General features: G+C 40.6%; 1 protein-coding gene across 2 annotated transcripts in view; it reads right to left on the minus strand.

The window, feature by feature from the left end:
* SLC12A1 (solute carrier family 12 member 1) overlaps positions 1-17417 on the minus strand; it is a 63413-nt gene extending 45996 nt beyond the window's left edge. For both annotated transcript variants that reach the window (XM_039491773.1, XM_039491772.1), the window contains exons 1-3: positions 17007-17417; positions 5600-5734; positions 5321-5396 (exon numbers count right to left, since the gene is read on the minus strand). In XM_039491773.1, coding sequence (XP_039347707.1) covers positions 5321-5396; positions 5600-5734; positions 17007-17417 — 622 coding nt within the window. The remainder of the gene's footprint in view (positions 1-5320; positions 5397-5599; positions 5735-17006) is intronic.

Below are 17417 nucleotides of genomic sequence, written 5' to 3' on the forward strand. Positions count from 1 at the left end.
AGGTGTCTGCTATACATTTAGCCTTGATCAGCTGTTCTCAAACAGTGGGTCAAGACCCCAGAGTGGGTCACAGCCCTGTTTTAATGGGGGTCACCAAGGCTGGCTGGCTTAGACTTGCTGGGGCTCGGGGCTGAAGCCCGAGCCCCATCTCCCGAGGCCAGAGCCCAAGGACTTCAGCCCTGGGCAGCGGGGCTCAGGTTACAGGCCCCCCTGTCTGGGGCTGAAGCCTTTGGGAAGAGTTGGGTTGGGATTAGGAGGGGATGTGGCTCTGAGAGAATCTTCATTTTAACAAGAGGACCAGAAAAGGTAACTTTGAGTTCCATTTGTTTAACTAAAATTCAACATACTGTGGAATTACATGTAACTAATCAAATACCTGGAGGTTTATTTTAGTAAAAGGTGAACCTTGAAAGGTTCTGAGGTTCTTTACAGTTCAGATAGTTTGCGTGTTTTACTGGACCTAATCCATACAGTGCAGTTCTCTTAACTCTGCAAAACTGGACTAGAAAGCTCATGAGAATAGGGCTGCTTCTGAGGTTTTCCTTCCAAACTACTTTCCTGCTTCTAGTCAGGCAAGAAATATTATAACAGCTTTTCTCTTATTTTGTTGCTTTTACTTCCTGTGGCGTATTGGAAACTGATTAAAAATGACAAACTTTCACTTTAAGTGTCAGAGATTCCCTGCTCCTGCTTGGAGGCTCTGAAGGAAGCCATGTGATCTGGATTATCTGAGTCAGTAGTGGACAGCCAGGCTGGAAGGAGCCAGCTTAAAGCTGTGTGGGGTGAGCTGTGCCTTGCTGCCTTAGGGAGCAGCCTATTTTCTCTCTGTCTTGGGTTCTTGTGTGCTATCATTCAGAATTTTAAGAAATAAGGTAATATTAAGTTGCAACCTTCCAGCAAGTGTATTTCTGTTTTCATCTAATTTCTCTGTGTGAAATCTTAATTGTATCTGAACTTCTTCACGCTTCCCTACTTCAGCATTTCCTGCCTCAGTAACTCTATTGCTCCCATTAGGTATGTGCATTTTCACTTTAAACTGGAAGGCTAAACTTAGCCTGTAGCAGTAAATATTGGCCATGGTTTGTCAGAACTGAAACATGGATACTGTAACTAGCAAACCGTTAGAGGTACTACAATGTATGGACTTATCTGCCCTAGTTCTACCTGCTGGCTTCATTTCAGAGCAGATAGCTGACTTCATTTCATATTGGATTATTATAGGTATCTAATCCCCAAACAAATGTTCTTTGTTTCTAAAATGATAGGCATGTTATCACAGCACTTTAAGGCAGAGCAACATCGTGCAGGAGATATAAGTGATATATAGCATGAAGTCAGATATTTTAAATGATAAATCACACTTATACTATTGACTTGTGAGCTTTAATTTTAACCAAGGATGTACCTATTTGGTATACACTTCTGTATACAAAGTCAGTTCCTTGGGCCATATCCTATCACAATCTGCACACAAAAATCCAACTGAATCCAATGGGTGTTTTTCACCCTGGTGAATGGCAGGCCACGATCTGACTTTTTAATAAACTGTTAATTCATTAAATTGAATAATTCAGACACATCACTCTCAAAATAGATTGAACATTTTCCCTGTAATTTGTATAAAGTACCTTCCAGAGCTTTTCAATTACATTTTGATAACATACTTTATCAAAACAAATGTGCTAAATAGGGCTATATATTCTGCTCATTAGACAATTGATGTGTCTGTCTGTTTGGACAGAATTTGTTACCAATCCAGAAAAAAAGGAAACATTCAACAGGCACAATGCAAGAGATAAATGAGCTAGGCAAAACAAAATACTACGAATATTATTCATTTCATTATTATATGGTAACATTTGGGGCAAAATTTTCTAATGGCCTAAACTTGCCCCTCTTCACACCTCTGCCTAACTACAAGGTTTGGGAGAGCTGCAAAATGGCAAGTGCAAAATAACAGGATGGTTTTGGAAATGTAACCCTCTCAGTAGCAGATTTTACTACTCTTTTCATAGATGATAAATTCTTATGATTAGAGAACTTTGTCTCAACCTGTTTTTTCCTCTTTAACAGCTTGTACCCAAGACAACTTAGCAAGAAAAGGGTTTGCTCTCTACTCCCTTCTAATGATTGGGCTATAAATGGGGCCCAGATGGTAGCTTCACTGACTCATTTAACTTCCATGTTAGCAGCAGTGGCCAGTGAAATCCCCGAGCCATGGTGGTGATGAGCTTCATCTCTACTCCCCTTAAATAATTTGTCTTGGGACATAATGCTCACTGCTTATAGGATATTCAGAAAATGCATTGGGAGATTATTCAAACAGAATTCAGTGTCCCATTTTAAAAAATGAAACTGCCCTGCTTTAGGAACAAGATGTAATTTAAATAAAATAACAACAAACCAATAAACAGCAAGAAGGGAGGGTTTGATTATTAGTGAATTACAACTGTAAAATTAAATGTGAAACCAGGGCCATTGTAACTGCTGTTGTGCAAAGTAATGATAAGATCTGATTAAAGTTTATATTGAAACCCAGACATACGGATGTTAAGTAAATTGCATTAAAATAAATTACTCTTGCCTATGGCTATTCTCACACCTCAAAACAAAGTAATGCTTCTTGATGATCTCAATAAGTTACTAAACTGCCCTTAAAAAACTAATTTTGCATGAAACCCTGGAGCAAAGTCTTGGCAATGTTAAGATGCAGAGTTTTCATGGCAAGGCATACGTTTATGTGTACCCTGTGGCTGCAAACCCTCATTTGGTATGCATCATAAAATCAGCAAGCACCCTTTTGTCAGGGCCAGGCACAGTACTGGAGCCAAATATGGAACATTGTAAAAATATGCAGAGTTCTTCCATTTTCTTTCAGGAACTTTCTTGCCTTTTCAACCTTACGTCAGAGTAAGTTTATGTTATTTTTTCTTTTTTCAGAAGATCTGTTACACAGAGGTTTCCTAATTGCAAATTCAGGGCTCAATCTAGAAATCCTCACTCAAGCAAAACTTCCGTGATGCCAGTGGGAGTTTTGCCTGAGATGAGATTTAAGCCCTTGAAAAGTCTTGAGGGGGTGCATGGAGCTGAGGTTTTGTTTCAGCCCAGAGATCCATCCACGTTTGGATTCTGAATCACCCCAGAGATCAGGCATGGTCAGATCCCAGATCCAAAGTTTTGGTTCAAGTTCCTCTTTAATACCAATTTATATTGAGAGAAAACCAGTAGAATAATAATTGAAAATACCTGCTATTGATGTTATGGAGACTGCGGCTTATTGCTGTCATTATTTGTATTCTACTAGTGCCTACGGGCCTCGATCAAGGCCCCATTGTTCTAAGCACTGTACAAACATGGAACAAAAAGAGAGACCTGTCCTGAAGAGCTTACTTATATCAAGTAAATCTGTGCATGGTCTGCACCAGAAACTGAAAGTGACAGAGGAGGAGAGAGACTTGGCTGTGTAGGTTCATCACAGGATGACTATGAGCCACCAGTGTGATGTGGCTATGAAAAAGGCAAATGCGATCCTAGGGTATATTAGGAGAAGCATTTCCAATAGAGCTAGAGAAGTATTAATGCCATTGTACAAGGCACTGGTAATATTCCACATCGGGTCACTCATGTTCAAGAAAGATTAATTTAAATTGGAACAGGAACAGAGAAGAGCTACTAGGACAATCAGGGGAATGGAGGGCCTGTCTTCTGAGAGGAGACTGGAAGTGCTTGGCTTGTTTAGCCTAGCAAAGAGAAGGATGAGAGATTACGATTGTTCTCTATAAATACATTAGGAAGTAAATACCGGGGAGGGTGACGAGTTGTTTAAGCTAAAAAGGCACAAGAACATATGAATATAAATTGGCCATGAGCCAGTGCAGGCTGCAAATTAGAGGAAGGGGATGGTGTTCTGGTACAGCCGCCCAATAGGAGCTCTGGGGGGCAAACAACTTAATGAGTTTGAGAGAGTTGGACAAATGTGAGTGCAGTTGTATGACAGGACTGCTTATGATGGTGGGGGGCAGGGCTCAACAGCCCTGGGGCTCACTTCTGGTTTATGTCTTATGTTCTGAAGGGTCTTTCTTCGGGGTGCCAGCTGGCTGCCAGCAGGGGTCAGGAAGGGATTTCTTCTCCAACCCCAATGTATTCTGGGAGGGCTTTTTTAACTCCTTCCTCTGAAGCATCAGGGATGGCCAGGGCTGGAGATGAGACATAGGATGGTGTGGGCCTGGTCTCTGAGGTGGCATCAAGCCTTCTCTCTCTCAGGCACTTGGCTGGCTGGTTCTTGTTCACATGCTCAGGGTCTAACGGTTGCTATATGTGGAGTTGGGAAGGAATTTGCCTTCCTCTGCAGCATGTGGGTGCAGGTCACTTGCCAGGATTAGCTGGGTATATCTCAATCATTTTCCTGACACTGCAGGGGTCTCAGGCACTGGTGCACCTGGGTCCCTGCTATTCTCTTGTCTGTGCACATAATAGTCTAGTCTCCTGTGAGCTGTAATACTTTGGTCTCATTTTGGTTGTTCAGTTGTTGGGTTTAGTGTGCTGTTGCTGAGTGGTGTTGGTGGCCTGCGATGTACAGGAGATCAGACTAAATCATCTGATGATGCCTTAAACTCTGTGATGCTATGATTTTACATTCCTGAATAAAAGCCTGATACTGCAAGATGCTGAAGACTCTGTGAGGTGGTGAGCACACTCATCTCCCATTGACTTCAGTGGGAGTTTGAGCACTCGTTACCATGCATGACTGAGCCCTCAGGGTCCAACCCCCACTGAGATTGGTGAGTCATTACATTAAATTCAGTGGGAGTTGGCTAGGATGCAGACATAATGAAAAAGAAAAGGTCCTGCACCACCAAATGTACTTTGTTAATTTATCTGAAAAGCTTCGTTGAGTTTTAATAAGATATTTCCTGGTACCACTAGTATCTGGTTCTGTGTTGTAGTTAAAAATAGTGTGTTAATGACGGTTTGGGTTCATGGATTCGAAAAGTGTGAAGTAGAAAGGTCAACTGTGCATGACTATACATTATAAATTGGCTTCAGTCATGAAATCGAGAGCTGTAACTGGTTCTAAATACAAATTTCACCAAAGATGGGGGTGGTTATATGTTTGTGTATATAGTTGACAGCACATCCCTCTAAGGAGTAATTTGGCTAGGAGTCTGGAAAATTCCAGTAGCTCTTATACCCTAGCAAACACTTGGAAGTTAGTGCAACATGCAAACTCACATTTCAGATTAAATATTAATTGTGATCATGTGTAGTTTCTACCCTTTATTCTTTATGCTGTTGAAAATTATAATGAAAAAATACATACCAATTCCAGCTTGACCTACAATCCAGGACAGTCGAATGAAAAGCATCACACCCCAGATATTCAACATGCATCTCACCTAAGTTTTAAACAAATGATCTTGCATCACTATAAAATTACAAACAGTATTATGAAACTTAATAATGTGCATTGCAGAAAACGAGTAGGCTTTTTAAAAGCAGCAAACAATCCTCCCTTTTTAAGGGAATTAATAATTGCTAATATATTAATTTTTGTAAGATACAGATAATTTTCTGGTAGGAAGGTTTAGGTTTCTCTCACCAGCACACCTTTCACCCATCCAAACTTCACAAATCCCCCTTTGCTTTCTTCTTCCTTGTTGGCTGTTGTTTCCTCTCCTGGAGAGCCCTCTCCATTAGTAACTCTCTCGATTGAACCGGGGTTCACTGCTATGTTCTAAAAGATCACACAAAAAACAAATATATTCTGTACAGTTGATAAACAATATAACAAGAGGATGACAACTAGCTACATAAGGAACACATGAAAAATAGGGATCGAAAATAAAAGTGTATTTTGCATTTTTTTTGGAAGAGAATGTTATGCTCCTACACTAAATAGTAGCTGAACTACTCAAGGTATAATCAGAATGAGTAAGTGTATCATAGTCTGGACTTAAATACTGTCTGTGTGTGTGTGTGTATGGGTAAGCGTTAACAGTATACAGCATATATACCATACTTATATGTTTGTATAGCACACTGAGGTCCTGACCTGGTTGGCCTCTAAATGCTACTGCAATGTAAATTATTGTTATTAATAATAAAAATAAAATATATAACATAAGTAGTAGTGCTGGCTAAATAAAGTAGAATTTGCTGACTACTACTTGGCAAATACATTATTTTATGAATTGCACCATTTTTCATCAGATAATACAGTCCTTTGCAGAATTGGACCAACTCTGTAGCTTAAGTTCTCTTTAGTGAGAATGTTATTTGATGAACAGCAGCAAAAATGCATCAAATAATACACTAAATGAATAATCTGTTCTACTGTTAAACTAGCTCTAATAGAAATATAAGCATACAGGGTCAAGTTCTGGCATGCTGGTGCCATAACCACATGCCAAATGCAGAGTTCGTGTGTGCTCACATCCTGGCTTTGAAAAGCCTTCTCCCTACACACAGAGGAATGGCTGAACCAACATCCCAAAGTTTTGGGAAAGTTCAGATCTGGATACAGACTTAGATCTGTCTCTGTCCCTCTAATGGGACAATCAAAAACCCCAATGTCCTGCCTCTTAGCTTTTGAGAAAGTTCAGCTCCAGGACTGCAGCTTGCAATTTGGATAGGAATAAGTTGTTTCAGAGGATTGCACCTTACAGCCATTGGTGGGTCAGGGAGTACCTGTGGACTAACACAGAGACCATGTCCCTGACCTCTAAATTATGCTTCATTGCTCCCTTCTGGTTCTGGGTTTCATCATATGAAGTTTCTGGGAGAATCAGCATAAGGGCAGACAACATCCAGGTGCAGGCTAGGCCCTGTGTGAAGAAAGATACATATCCCATTGGGGTGAGTGAGAGGGTCAGGGTGATGGAGGAAGCTGGTAGTTCAGGGAACTCAGTGCTTTCCAGGATTTGGTGGGGTGTGAGGACATTTCCAGAGAGGGTAACTATGCAAAGGGAGGAGGGAGAGGGGTAACATACTAGTGCATAGCCATAGCTGGGTTCCCAATTAATGTGTCAAGTTGTGTGCATGTAGGTGACAGGGAATCTCCATTTATTTCTTCTACATCCTTCTATGTCTTAATAAGGAGGAGAGGATGGAAGATGATAAAATACAGGTAGGATATGATGAGAAACAGTGAAAAGAAAAAAAGTCCCATTCAATTACATCATGTACTGGCAGACAGCTAGAAAGTGACAAGTTTTTAAAGTGCTTGTATACCAATGCTAGAAGTCTAAATAATAAGATGGGCAAACTAGAGTGCCTTTTATTAAATGAGGATATTGATAGAATAAGCATCACAGAAACTTGGTGGAATGAGGATAATCAATGGGACACAGTAATACGAGGGCAGAAAATATATCAGAAGGACAGAACAGGTCATGCTGGTGGGGGAGTGGCACTATATGTGAAAGAACGCGTAGAATCAAATGAAGTAAAAATCTTAAATGAACCAAACTGTACCATAGAATCCCTATGGATAATAATTCCATGCTTGAATAATAATAATATAGCAGTAGGGATATATTACCGACCACCTGACCAGGATAGTGTTAGTGACTCTGAAATGCTCAGGGAGATTAGAGAGGCTATTAAAATAAAAAACTCAATAATAATAATGGGGGGTTTCAACTATCCCCATATTGACCTGGTACATATCACCTCAGGAAGGGATGCTGAGATAAAGTTTCTTGACACCTTAAATTACTGTTTCTTGGAGCAGCTAGTCCTGGAACCCACAAGAGGAGAGGCAATTCTTGATTTAGTCCTAAGTGGAGCACAGGATCAGGGCGAAGAGGTGAATATAGCTGGACCGCTTGAGCATAATATAATTAAATTTAACATCCCTGTGGCAGGGAAAACACCACCACGGCCCAACACTGTAGCATTTAATTTCTGAAAGGGGAACTACACAAAAATGAGGTTAGTTAAACAGAAATTAAAAGGTAACAGTGCCAAAAATAAAATCCCTGCAAGCTGCATGGAAACTTTTTAAAGACACCATAATAGAGGCTCAACTTTAATGTATACCCCAAATTAAAAAACATAGGGAGAGAACCAAAAAAAAGCCACAGTGGCTAAACAACAAAGTAAAAAAAGCAGTGAGAGGCAAAAAAGCATCTTTTAAAAAGTGGAAGTTAAATCCTAATGCGGAAAATAAAAAGGAGCATAAACTCTGGCAAATGAAGTGTAAAAATATAATTAAGAAGGCCACAAATTTTTTTTGAAGAATAGCTAGCCAAAGACTCAAAAAGTAATAGCAATATTTGTTTAAGTACAGCAGAAGCTGAAAGCCTGCTAAACAACCAGTGAGGCCACTGGATGATCAAGATGCTAAAGGAGCACTCAAGGGTGATAAAGTCATTGCGGACAAACCAAATTAGTTCTTTGCATTGGTCTTCACGGTTGAGGATGTGAAGGAGATTCCCAAACCTGAGCCATTTTTTTTAGCTGATAAATCTGAGGCACTATCCCAGATTGAGGTGTCATTAGAGGAGGTTTTGGAACAAATTGATAAACTAAACAGTAATAAGTCACAAGGACCAGATGGTATTAACCCAAGAGTTCTGAAGGAACTCAAATGTGAAATTGCAGGACTACTAACTGTCGGCTGTAAATCAGCTTCTGTACCAAATGACTGGAGGATAGCTAATGTGACGCCAATTTTTAACAAGGGCACCAGAGGTGACCCCGGCAGTTACAGGCTGGTAAGCCTGACTTCAGTACTGGGAAAACTGGTTGACACTAAAGAACAAAATTGTCAGACACATATATGAACATAATTTGTTGGGGAATAGTCAACATGGTTTTTGTAAAGGGAAATCATGCCTCACCAATCCACTAGAATTCTTTGAGGGGGTCAACAAGCATGTGGACAAAGGAAATCCAGTGGATATAGTGTATTTAGATTTTCAGAAAGCTTTTGACAAGGTCCTTCACCAAAGGCTCTTAAGCAAAGTAAGCAGTCCTGGGATAAGAGGGAAGGTCCTCTCATGGATTGGTAATTGGTTAAAAGATAGGAAACAAAAGGTAGGAATAAATGGTCAGTTTTCAGAATGGAGAGAGGTAAATAGTGGTGTCCTCTAGGGGTCTGTACTTGGCCCAGTCCTATTCAACATATTCATAAATGAGCTGGAAAAAGGGGTGAACAGTGAGGTGGCAAAATTTACAGATGGCACAAAACTACTCAAGATAGTTAAGTCCCAGGCAGACTGCAAAGAGCTACAAAAGGATCTTTCAAAACTGGGTGACTGGGCAACAAAATGGCAGATGAAATTCAATGTTGATAAATGCAAGTTAATGCACATTGGAAAACATAATCCCAAGTATACATATAAAATGATGGGGGTCTAAATTAGCTGTTACCACTTAAGACAGAGATCTTGGAGTCATTGTGGATAGTTCTCTGAAAACATCCACTCAATGTGCAGCGGCAGTCAAAAAAGTGAACAGAATGTTGGGAATTATTAAGAAAGGGATAGATAATAAGACAGAAAATATCATATTGCTCTATATAAATCCATGATACATGCACAGCTTGAATACTGCATGCAGATGTGGTTGCCCCATCTCAAAAAAGATATATTGGCCTTGGAAAAGGTTCAGAAAAGGGCAACAAAAATGATTAGGGGTTTGAAACTGCTGCTGTATGAGGAGAGAAAGTGTTATTTACTCTTTCTCAGAACACAAGAACTAGGGGCCACCAAATTAAATTAATAGGCATGAGGTTTAAAACAAACAAAAGGAAGTATGTTTTCACACAATGCACAGTCAACCTGTGGAACTCTTGCCAGAGGATATTGTGAAGGCCAAGATTATAACGGGATTCAAAAAAGATAAATTCATGGAGGATAGGTCCATCAATGGCTATTAGTCAGGATGGGCAGGGATGGTGTCCCTAGCCTCTGTTTGCCAGAACCTGGGAATGGGCAACAGGGGATGGATCACTTGATGATTACCTGTTCTGTTCATTTCCTCGGGGGCACCTGGCATTGGCCACTGTCAGAAGACAGGATACTGGGCTAGGAGGACCTTTGGTCTGACACAATAGGGCCGTTCTTATGTTCTTAAGAAGGCCATCGGGGTGAAGAAATCATGGTCCCTTGCTAGGAAGGAGAAAAGTAGGGAGAGGTGTCAGAGAATGGGGCTTTGTGCTGCCACTCTATTGGGTAGGTGCCCGCCAATACTTGCCTAGTTATGTTGCATATTGTCAGCTGGCATGTGCATGCCCAAACAGGATTTGACCTGTAGTGTACACATATATGTATTAATGTAAAAATATATAATGTATAAGATTTTACTGTATGTGTAATTAAAGCTGTGAAGAACCTGCTTTAATGTGATAACACCACAGGAACATAATTCATTACAATCATTATAACAGTAACAGCAACACATTATCACACATCTTACAAAATCAGGAACATATACTTACAATGACCCTCATACAACATTAAGTGTACCATAAAGCAGACGCATCTCTTCTTATGAAAGGCAATGTATTCCAGGGGATAGGCTACCTGTCTGGGACATAGGAGAACTCGATTCTATTTCTGGATCTGCCATTCACTCAGAGTGTGATATTGAGCAAAGCCAAAATTTCCAAAAGTGGCCTCTAATTTTGGCCACTTCAGTTTTTAAGAGTCCAGCTTGAGAGCTATGGCACCTTATTTTCAAAGGTGCTGAGCACCCATAACACCAAGTCAATGTGAATTAAGTATGCTCATTGTGTAGAAAATCTGAGGGCTTAGTTCTGCCCTCAGATACACAAACAGTAGATAGCTTTGCTGCATACACACCTACATATCAGACCTGATGGTCTATATTCTCCTACTAGTGCTACCTACCATCTTATCTGATGAAGAAGAACAATGCTGAACTTCTTTGGAGAGAATTTATCTCGTTAAGTGCATCTATGGGTGGGATTTTCACATTACCCATGTGATTTAGGAGCACAAATCTCATTGTGCCTTTGAAAATCTCACCCAAGATGATAGCGGCTACATTCACTCAAAATACAGTCAATTATTAAGTAGAGGCCAGGAGGATTAGCAGCCATAATATTGTCACATGAATTTTTGTTTATTGCACATTCATGGGATCAAGTCATCAAAGACAAAAAATAAAAGGTTCAGTCATTGCCACTTGAAACTCGTTGTTTCTTACACACTTCAAATTAATTTGTGCTTTCACATTCCATTACCGTAAATTATGGTCCTAAACCTTCCATGCTGCATTTTAAATTGGAGTGCTTTAGGGAATGATTATTTATTTACCAAATGGCTTTACCTGGGCAATTCATGCATTAAGGATAAGGAGTAAAGGTGACAGAACATTTCAAGAAGTCACCCAAATCAAAAGTTATTGCTGTTTTAAAAAGTTTCCTTTCTTCATTTCAGAACGTTTCAGCTTTAGTATCTTGTGTGGCTAGTAACGATGAGCTCATCCAATCTACATAATAAGTGTGGAGAACAGCCAAGGAGATGAAGGAAGGTTAAATTATTTTTTATGGTGGGATAACTGTTAGACCCAAGCAATTCTCACCCACTACCAGCTGTGAAATAGTTCTTACAAAATATATCTTTAGCTATAATTGGCATTTTGGAGCTTAATACGAGCTAAAAATGACACATCTTGTTAAAAGATTACACACGTTTGACTTCAGTAGTGAAGGAGCTGGAGCTCAGATGTTCTTTTCAGTCTGCTTAAATTCTGGCAGCAGAAAAACTATACATTTAAAAAAATGTATTAAAGATGAATGTTTTATCTTCTGATGTTAAACTAGCATCAAAGCACAATGGAAAGGCTTATGTGGGACTCAGACAGTTGGAGTCACAAAATATATTGCTTCTAGCTACCACCAATGGGCTCAGACAGGCTAGTTATGTTTGACAACTTTGTCTGGTTTTGTTGTTTGAATCTAGTTTTCTCCTAGTGAGATGTGCTTACCTCCATGTGAACTGCACTGAGAAAAGACAGGGATAGTATTTAATGCACCAGCCAGGTATGGCATACACTGCATCAAACACTAGCAATGGTGCAGGATTACGGGGCTTTATATGGTACATTGTGTGGGGTTTGCATAAATGGTCATATGAATCACAAGCCCATACACCTGTATTTAAAGGCCACCACCCTTCCTCAAACCGTCACATGCACAGCTAGGACTGCTAGTGGAACCCACACCACTCAGTGTGATGCTCTGTTCCCCTCTAGTGTAGGCTAGGTCACATATAGAGGGTGATGAGCCTACTACAGCTGTGTATAGCAGGAGCAACACCAGGCTGTGCATAATGCAGAATTCTTCCTCCCACCTGTGGATGATCACCCATGGAAACTAGTTTGCCATGGCTGCCGCGTCATCCTTCAAAACCCCCATTAGGTGTTTTTAAGCAACAGGTTGACTCACATAACAAGTTCCTGCTACACAGTGGTTTGCAGGGAGCTACCACAGGGCTGGGCTCCACTGCTTGCAAGGATGGCTGGGCATACCTTGTGCAAGCTCTTTAAGTCCTACCTCCCTCTCGCACAGTGTAACAGCAACATGTTTAGGGGGCAGAGGGCAGAACCAAAGTCAATAGCAAAACTCCGATTGATTTAACTGGGAGTTAGAGCAGGCCCATTGTGTAATTTAGAGTCATTATAATGCTAACTGAAAAAGTCCCACTGAAATCAAGCCCTTGCTTGTTTTCACAAACTGCATGGGGAATGGTTGAGTTATTTCCATCATAGAAGCAGTTGGTGCATATGCTAACACAAAGCACTAACCAATGTACCCCAGGGAACAATCTAGCCCTGGCAGAGGGAGAAGCTTGATATCCTGATACAGGGGCTTTTTTTTAAGGGGGGGCCCCCAAAAAACAGTTCATGGGGCCCCAGCAGGGATGACTGAAAAAACCCACACATAAAAACACACTTCACTCCTCTGGGGCGGCTCCACTGAACCTGCTGGCTGAGTGCTGCCTCGAACCTGAAGCGAGTGAAGGACCTGCCGCCGAAGTGCTGCCAAAGACCCAGAGCGCCGCCGGGTGAGTAAAAATTAAAAAAGAGCCTCTAGCCATGGAAGGGATTCTCGGCCACTTGACCCCCTGGCAGCCCTGCCACTGGGCGTGGGGCCCTCTTAGGCGCGGGGCCCGATTCGGGGGAATTGGTGGAATTGGCCTAAAGCCGGCCCTGCCTGATAGGTCTTCTCCAGCACGAATTTCTAATTTTCAAAAGTGACTAGTGATTTTGGATTGCCCCAGTTTTGGGGAGCCCAAATTGAGACACCATTAAGTCGGCTGCTATTCAGTAAGTGCTCTGAAAATTCCACCCTCTGAAAATCACACACCTTTAAGAGGTCTCAAGATAGACACTGCAAAACTGAGACTCCCCTGCCCCTAATCACTAGTAATTTTTGCAATTCTTGGCCTAAGTTCCTCTGCACAGGAACTACTTTTCATAATCATTCTGCTAGTGTCAACTGTAGTCTAAAGCAGTGGTGGGTAACCTGCGGCCCATCAGGGTAATCCACTGGCGGGCCATGAGACAGTGTTTACGTTGACTGTCCACAGCCATGGCCTCTCGCAGCTCCCAGTGGCTGCAGTTTGCCGTTTCTGGCCAATGGAAGCTGCAGGAAGCAGTGGCCAGCAGGTCCCCGAGGCCCGCACCGCTTCCCGCAGCTCCCATTGGCTGGGAATGGTGAACCGCGGCCACTGGAAGCTGTGGGAGGCCATGCCTGCGAGCGGTCAATGTAAACACTTTCTTGTGGCCCGCCAGCGAATTATCCTGATGGGATGTGTACAGGCCGCAGGCTGTCCACCACTGGTCTAGAGCTTACATGGAGTTGTTCCACATAAAGGGAATGAAATGTGATTATTTCACTAATAATCAGTTACTATAACAATTCCATAATATCCCATGTGCACTAAAAACAGTGTGACAATTAAAATTACTGTGCTTGCATAGTGCTTGCTATCCTGACCTATCGTGCAATTACATCTAATTTATTTATTTTTCTAAATACCAAAATTGCCTTCTCTATGTTCTTATCCTGTGTTCTCCAGTGTTTCAGGTTAAGATCTCAAAACACTTTACAAACATTGATAACTTAGACCTCACAGCACTTGCTTCAGGTCCAGTTAAATATTAATATCCCCATTTTATGGATGGGGTAATTAAGACCCAGGGAACTTGTGGCTTGCCTACATCATACAATGAATCAGTGGAAGAGCCAGGATTACAGCCCAAAAATCCTGACTGCTAGTGCTGTGTGTCAACAGCTAGAATAGTCATGACCTGCAAAACCTTATGTTAAAAAAGTAATGTTATGAAGCTTCTGAAATGAGCCAGACAGTTCTTGCTTTGACCTTCGTTCACTAAAAAAACCCTCAAAGGACAAAAACGAAACAGCTAAAGTTCAGCTACATTCTGTAAACAAAAACAGATACCCAAACTGAAAAGCTGTCCAGTAGCAAACCTCAGACTGAATTAGGTTATAAAGATCAAGACTTAAATCCCTGGACACCAGGTTTTCATTGTGCTACTGCACATGCACCAGTGTCATTCATTTATATAATACAAGAAGCTTATCTGAACATGGAGGGCCAGATGCCTCATTGCCTTGTCCTTTGAGTTTTCACTTGTACATCTGCAAAGTGAGTGGAGCTACTAAATTGGAATTCTCCACTCATTTACACCAGGGATAGTGTTTTATACCCACTTGGCATTCATGTTGGGTAGCTGTAAGTGACCACACAAGGGACCTGATTCTCATTTACATTAAGGCCACTTTACACAGCTCAGGCAGGGGCCTTATTGTAAATGGGAGTCCCAATGTGGGAGACGGGGGGGAGTCAGGCCCTGATTTTCCAAATGGTTAACTTTAGGCTTGATTTCAGTACTTCTGATTGATCCTGCCTAGGATGGGTGAACCTCAAAAGGTTTGAAGTTTGAACTGCATTTGAATCAGCATCCAAAAGTCTAATGCTTATCCAAATTATTCAGACCTCACAAATATGCAAAGCTGAGTTGTAACTGTAATGAGAGCAGGCTTTCTCTGGAGACTTCTGCTTCCACATTTGGCCAGAAATAGAAAAGGAACTGTTTTTTTCTTACTGTATTTTGGCACATCTAGTCCCAGCTGGAAGCTAGACATGAATCCCCTTCTCCCACCTCTTCTCTAAGATACATCTGAACAGTTTAGAATCTCGGGGAAAAAATGGTTTGATTTCCACTCTAAAAAAGGGGTGAAGGTTACATCTCAGCAATGCTTTTTATAGAGAACTTGTCACCATGGTTTGGGGGTAAAAGGGATTCTCATTTTATCCAAATCAGTTGAACCATCCCTAATAATCTCTTCCAGAAGGTTTTCAATTACTTTGTTTAACTGTTGCAAAGAAAACTATATAGAGGGCTTGATCTAGTAGTCTTTGTCCACCCAAAACTCTCCATGCAGTTGTGTTTTACACCTATTCTTCGCTCACTTTATATGTGTGTGATTACGGAGCAAGCATCGCAGAATCAGGCCCCCAACATTCCATTAAGGTTTTTTTTTTAATAGAAATGAATTACACTGGTGCACATGAAGTAGCACAGACATTTGTGAAACCCTGCTATTCAGAAGGTTGGTCTTGACCATTACAGTGTGATTCAGTCTGAGACTTGCTGTTATAAATTTTTCAAATATATTTAAGGGGAATTTTGAGAGTGCAGGGAATCAAACCTAGACAATGCATTTCTGGTGAATCGTTGTGGGAAAAGTAGGTGCAGAGGGCAACAGAAATGAAGATTATGATGACAAAGAGCCTGTTTCTTGTTAATTAATGATCAATTTACCAGAGGTGGCTGTGCAGATAAAATGGAGCATGCATCGAGTGACTGCTGGAGGGGAAGTTCTGTTCATTAGACCCATCAATCTTGTGGGTCAGTGCTAAACTCTCCTATTCATTCAGTTAATCAAAACTAAGGCCACAATCTCCCTAGAAAGGAGAGGGGAAATAACCCCAACGCTAGAAAATCATTTAAAGCGGTTTAGGTATCTCATTTGTCAAGAGCAGCTGTTCTCTGTGGTTCTAACTAGTTTTCTGTAAGTCTGTCTTGCCTCTATACTTCCATGGTCACATCACCATAGTATATGAGTGAATTCTAAACAACTCTTTTGCCCTGGGCAGTAAAAAAAGGATTTAGCCAAATGATTTCTGAATAAATGGTTGATAGACGATCACTCAAGTGGTGCCTCTCAGACCCTCCCAAAAATCATTGTTACAATAAATAGTGAGGGCCAAAGTCATCCCTAGTGTGAATCCATTGATATCAGTGGGGTAACCAGTGCCCTAGGGATGAATTTGTCCCCAAGAATTGTCTGATAACATATACCTCTTTAAAGCAAATACTTTCAGAACCAACACACATTCTTTTATGTGTTTGAAACTCATCTTAATTTTCATCTTGTCACCTTTTCTTACAATTTGGTAGCTTTTGTTCATAGCACAATTGGGTAAAGCTTTGTATTTCTGACTAGTTGATAATGGTATTTATTATACATTATAAAACTTTAATGCAACAGTTATTACCGGATTATTGAATGAACACAACAAACTAATCAATAGAACTCTAGTTATGATCAGGTGTTAGATTAAAGGTTAGAAGAGACACTTTCATATTTGATTTAGGTTAAATTATGGCTTAAATTGCTACTTCTATACATTTAACTGTAAGTCAAACATAAAATAAATCCTGTGGTTTTATAGCTGTAGACAAGAAATAGGCATATTTTTCTACTGATTGAGTACATTCATTATTTTCAACCAGATACAAACCTGTTTAACAAAGATCTTTGCTCCTAGCAGAATACAGAACAGAGAACATCCTGCAGGTACACATCTAAATAAGGGAAGTATTTAGTTATAGTTTTTTCTCTTGCACAGGGTTCACAAGATAAGGGGCTGGATATGTTAATAAACAAAATTAGCTTGGAAATGTAAAGGAAAATGTTTGTATCATTACTTTCAACTTACCTTTGCCAGTTGTTCATGAATTTCTAACAAGCTTGGTCTGTTCATTTTGACTCCACTGATGCTGCCAGTGTTTCGATAATAATCAATGTTAGGAACTGCATCCACTGTGTTATGGCCAAAGGTTTTTAGGTAGTATGTGTTACTATGAGTATCATAGAGATGTAAATTTCCATCTGATTTAACAGTATCCCCATTTTGAAGAAAATTTTCATATAATGCTCTATTTCCAGGCCTGTGACTGATCCTGTGTCTGCCATGTGCTTCTTCAGTAAATGATGTTTCTTCATAATGTGGAGGATCGGCATCCTCTTGGGGTGTTGCATTATTGTCATGGCTTTCATTAATTACGTTAACTTGAAACCTGTTTGGACTTGGTTCCAAGAATACATTTGGAGAATTATTCATTGACAT

The sequence above is a fragment of the Mauremys reevesii genome, linkage group 10 (assembly GCF_016161935.1).
Source record: "Mauremys reevesii isolate NIE-2019 linkage group 10, ASM1616193v1, whole genome shotgun sequence".
Taxonomy (NCBI): Eukaryota; Metazoa; Chordata; order Testudines; family Geoemydidae; genus Mauremys; species Mauremys reevesii.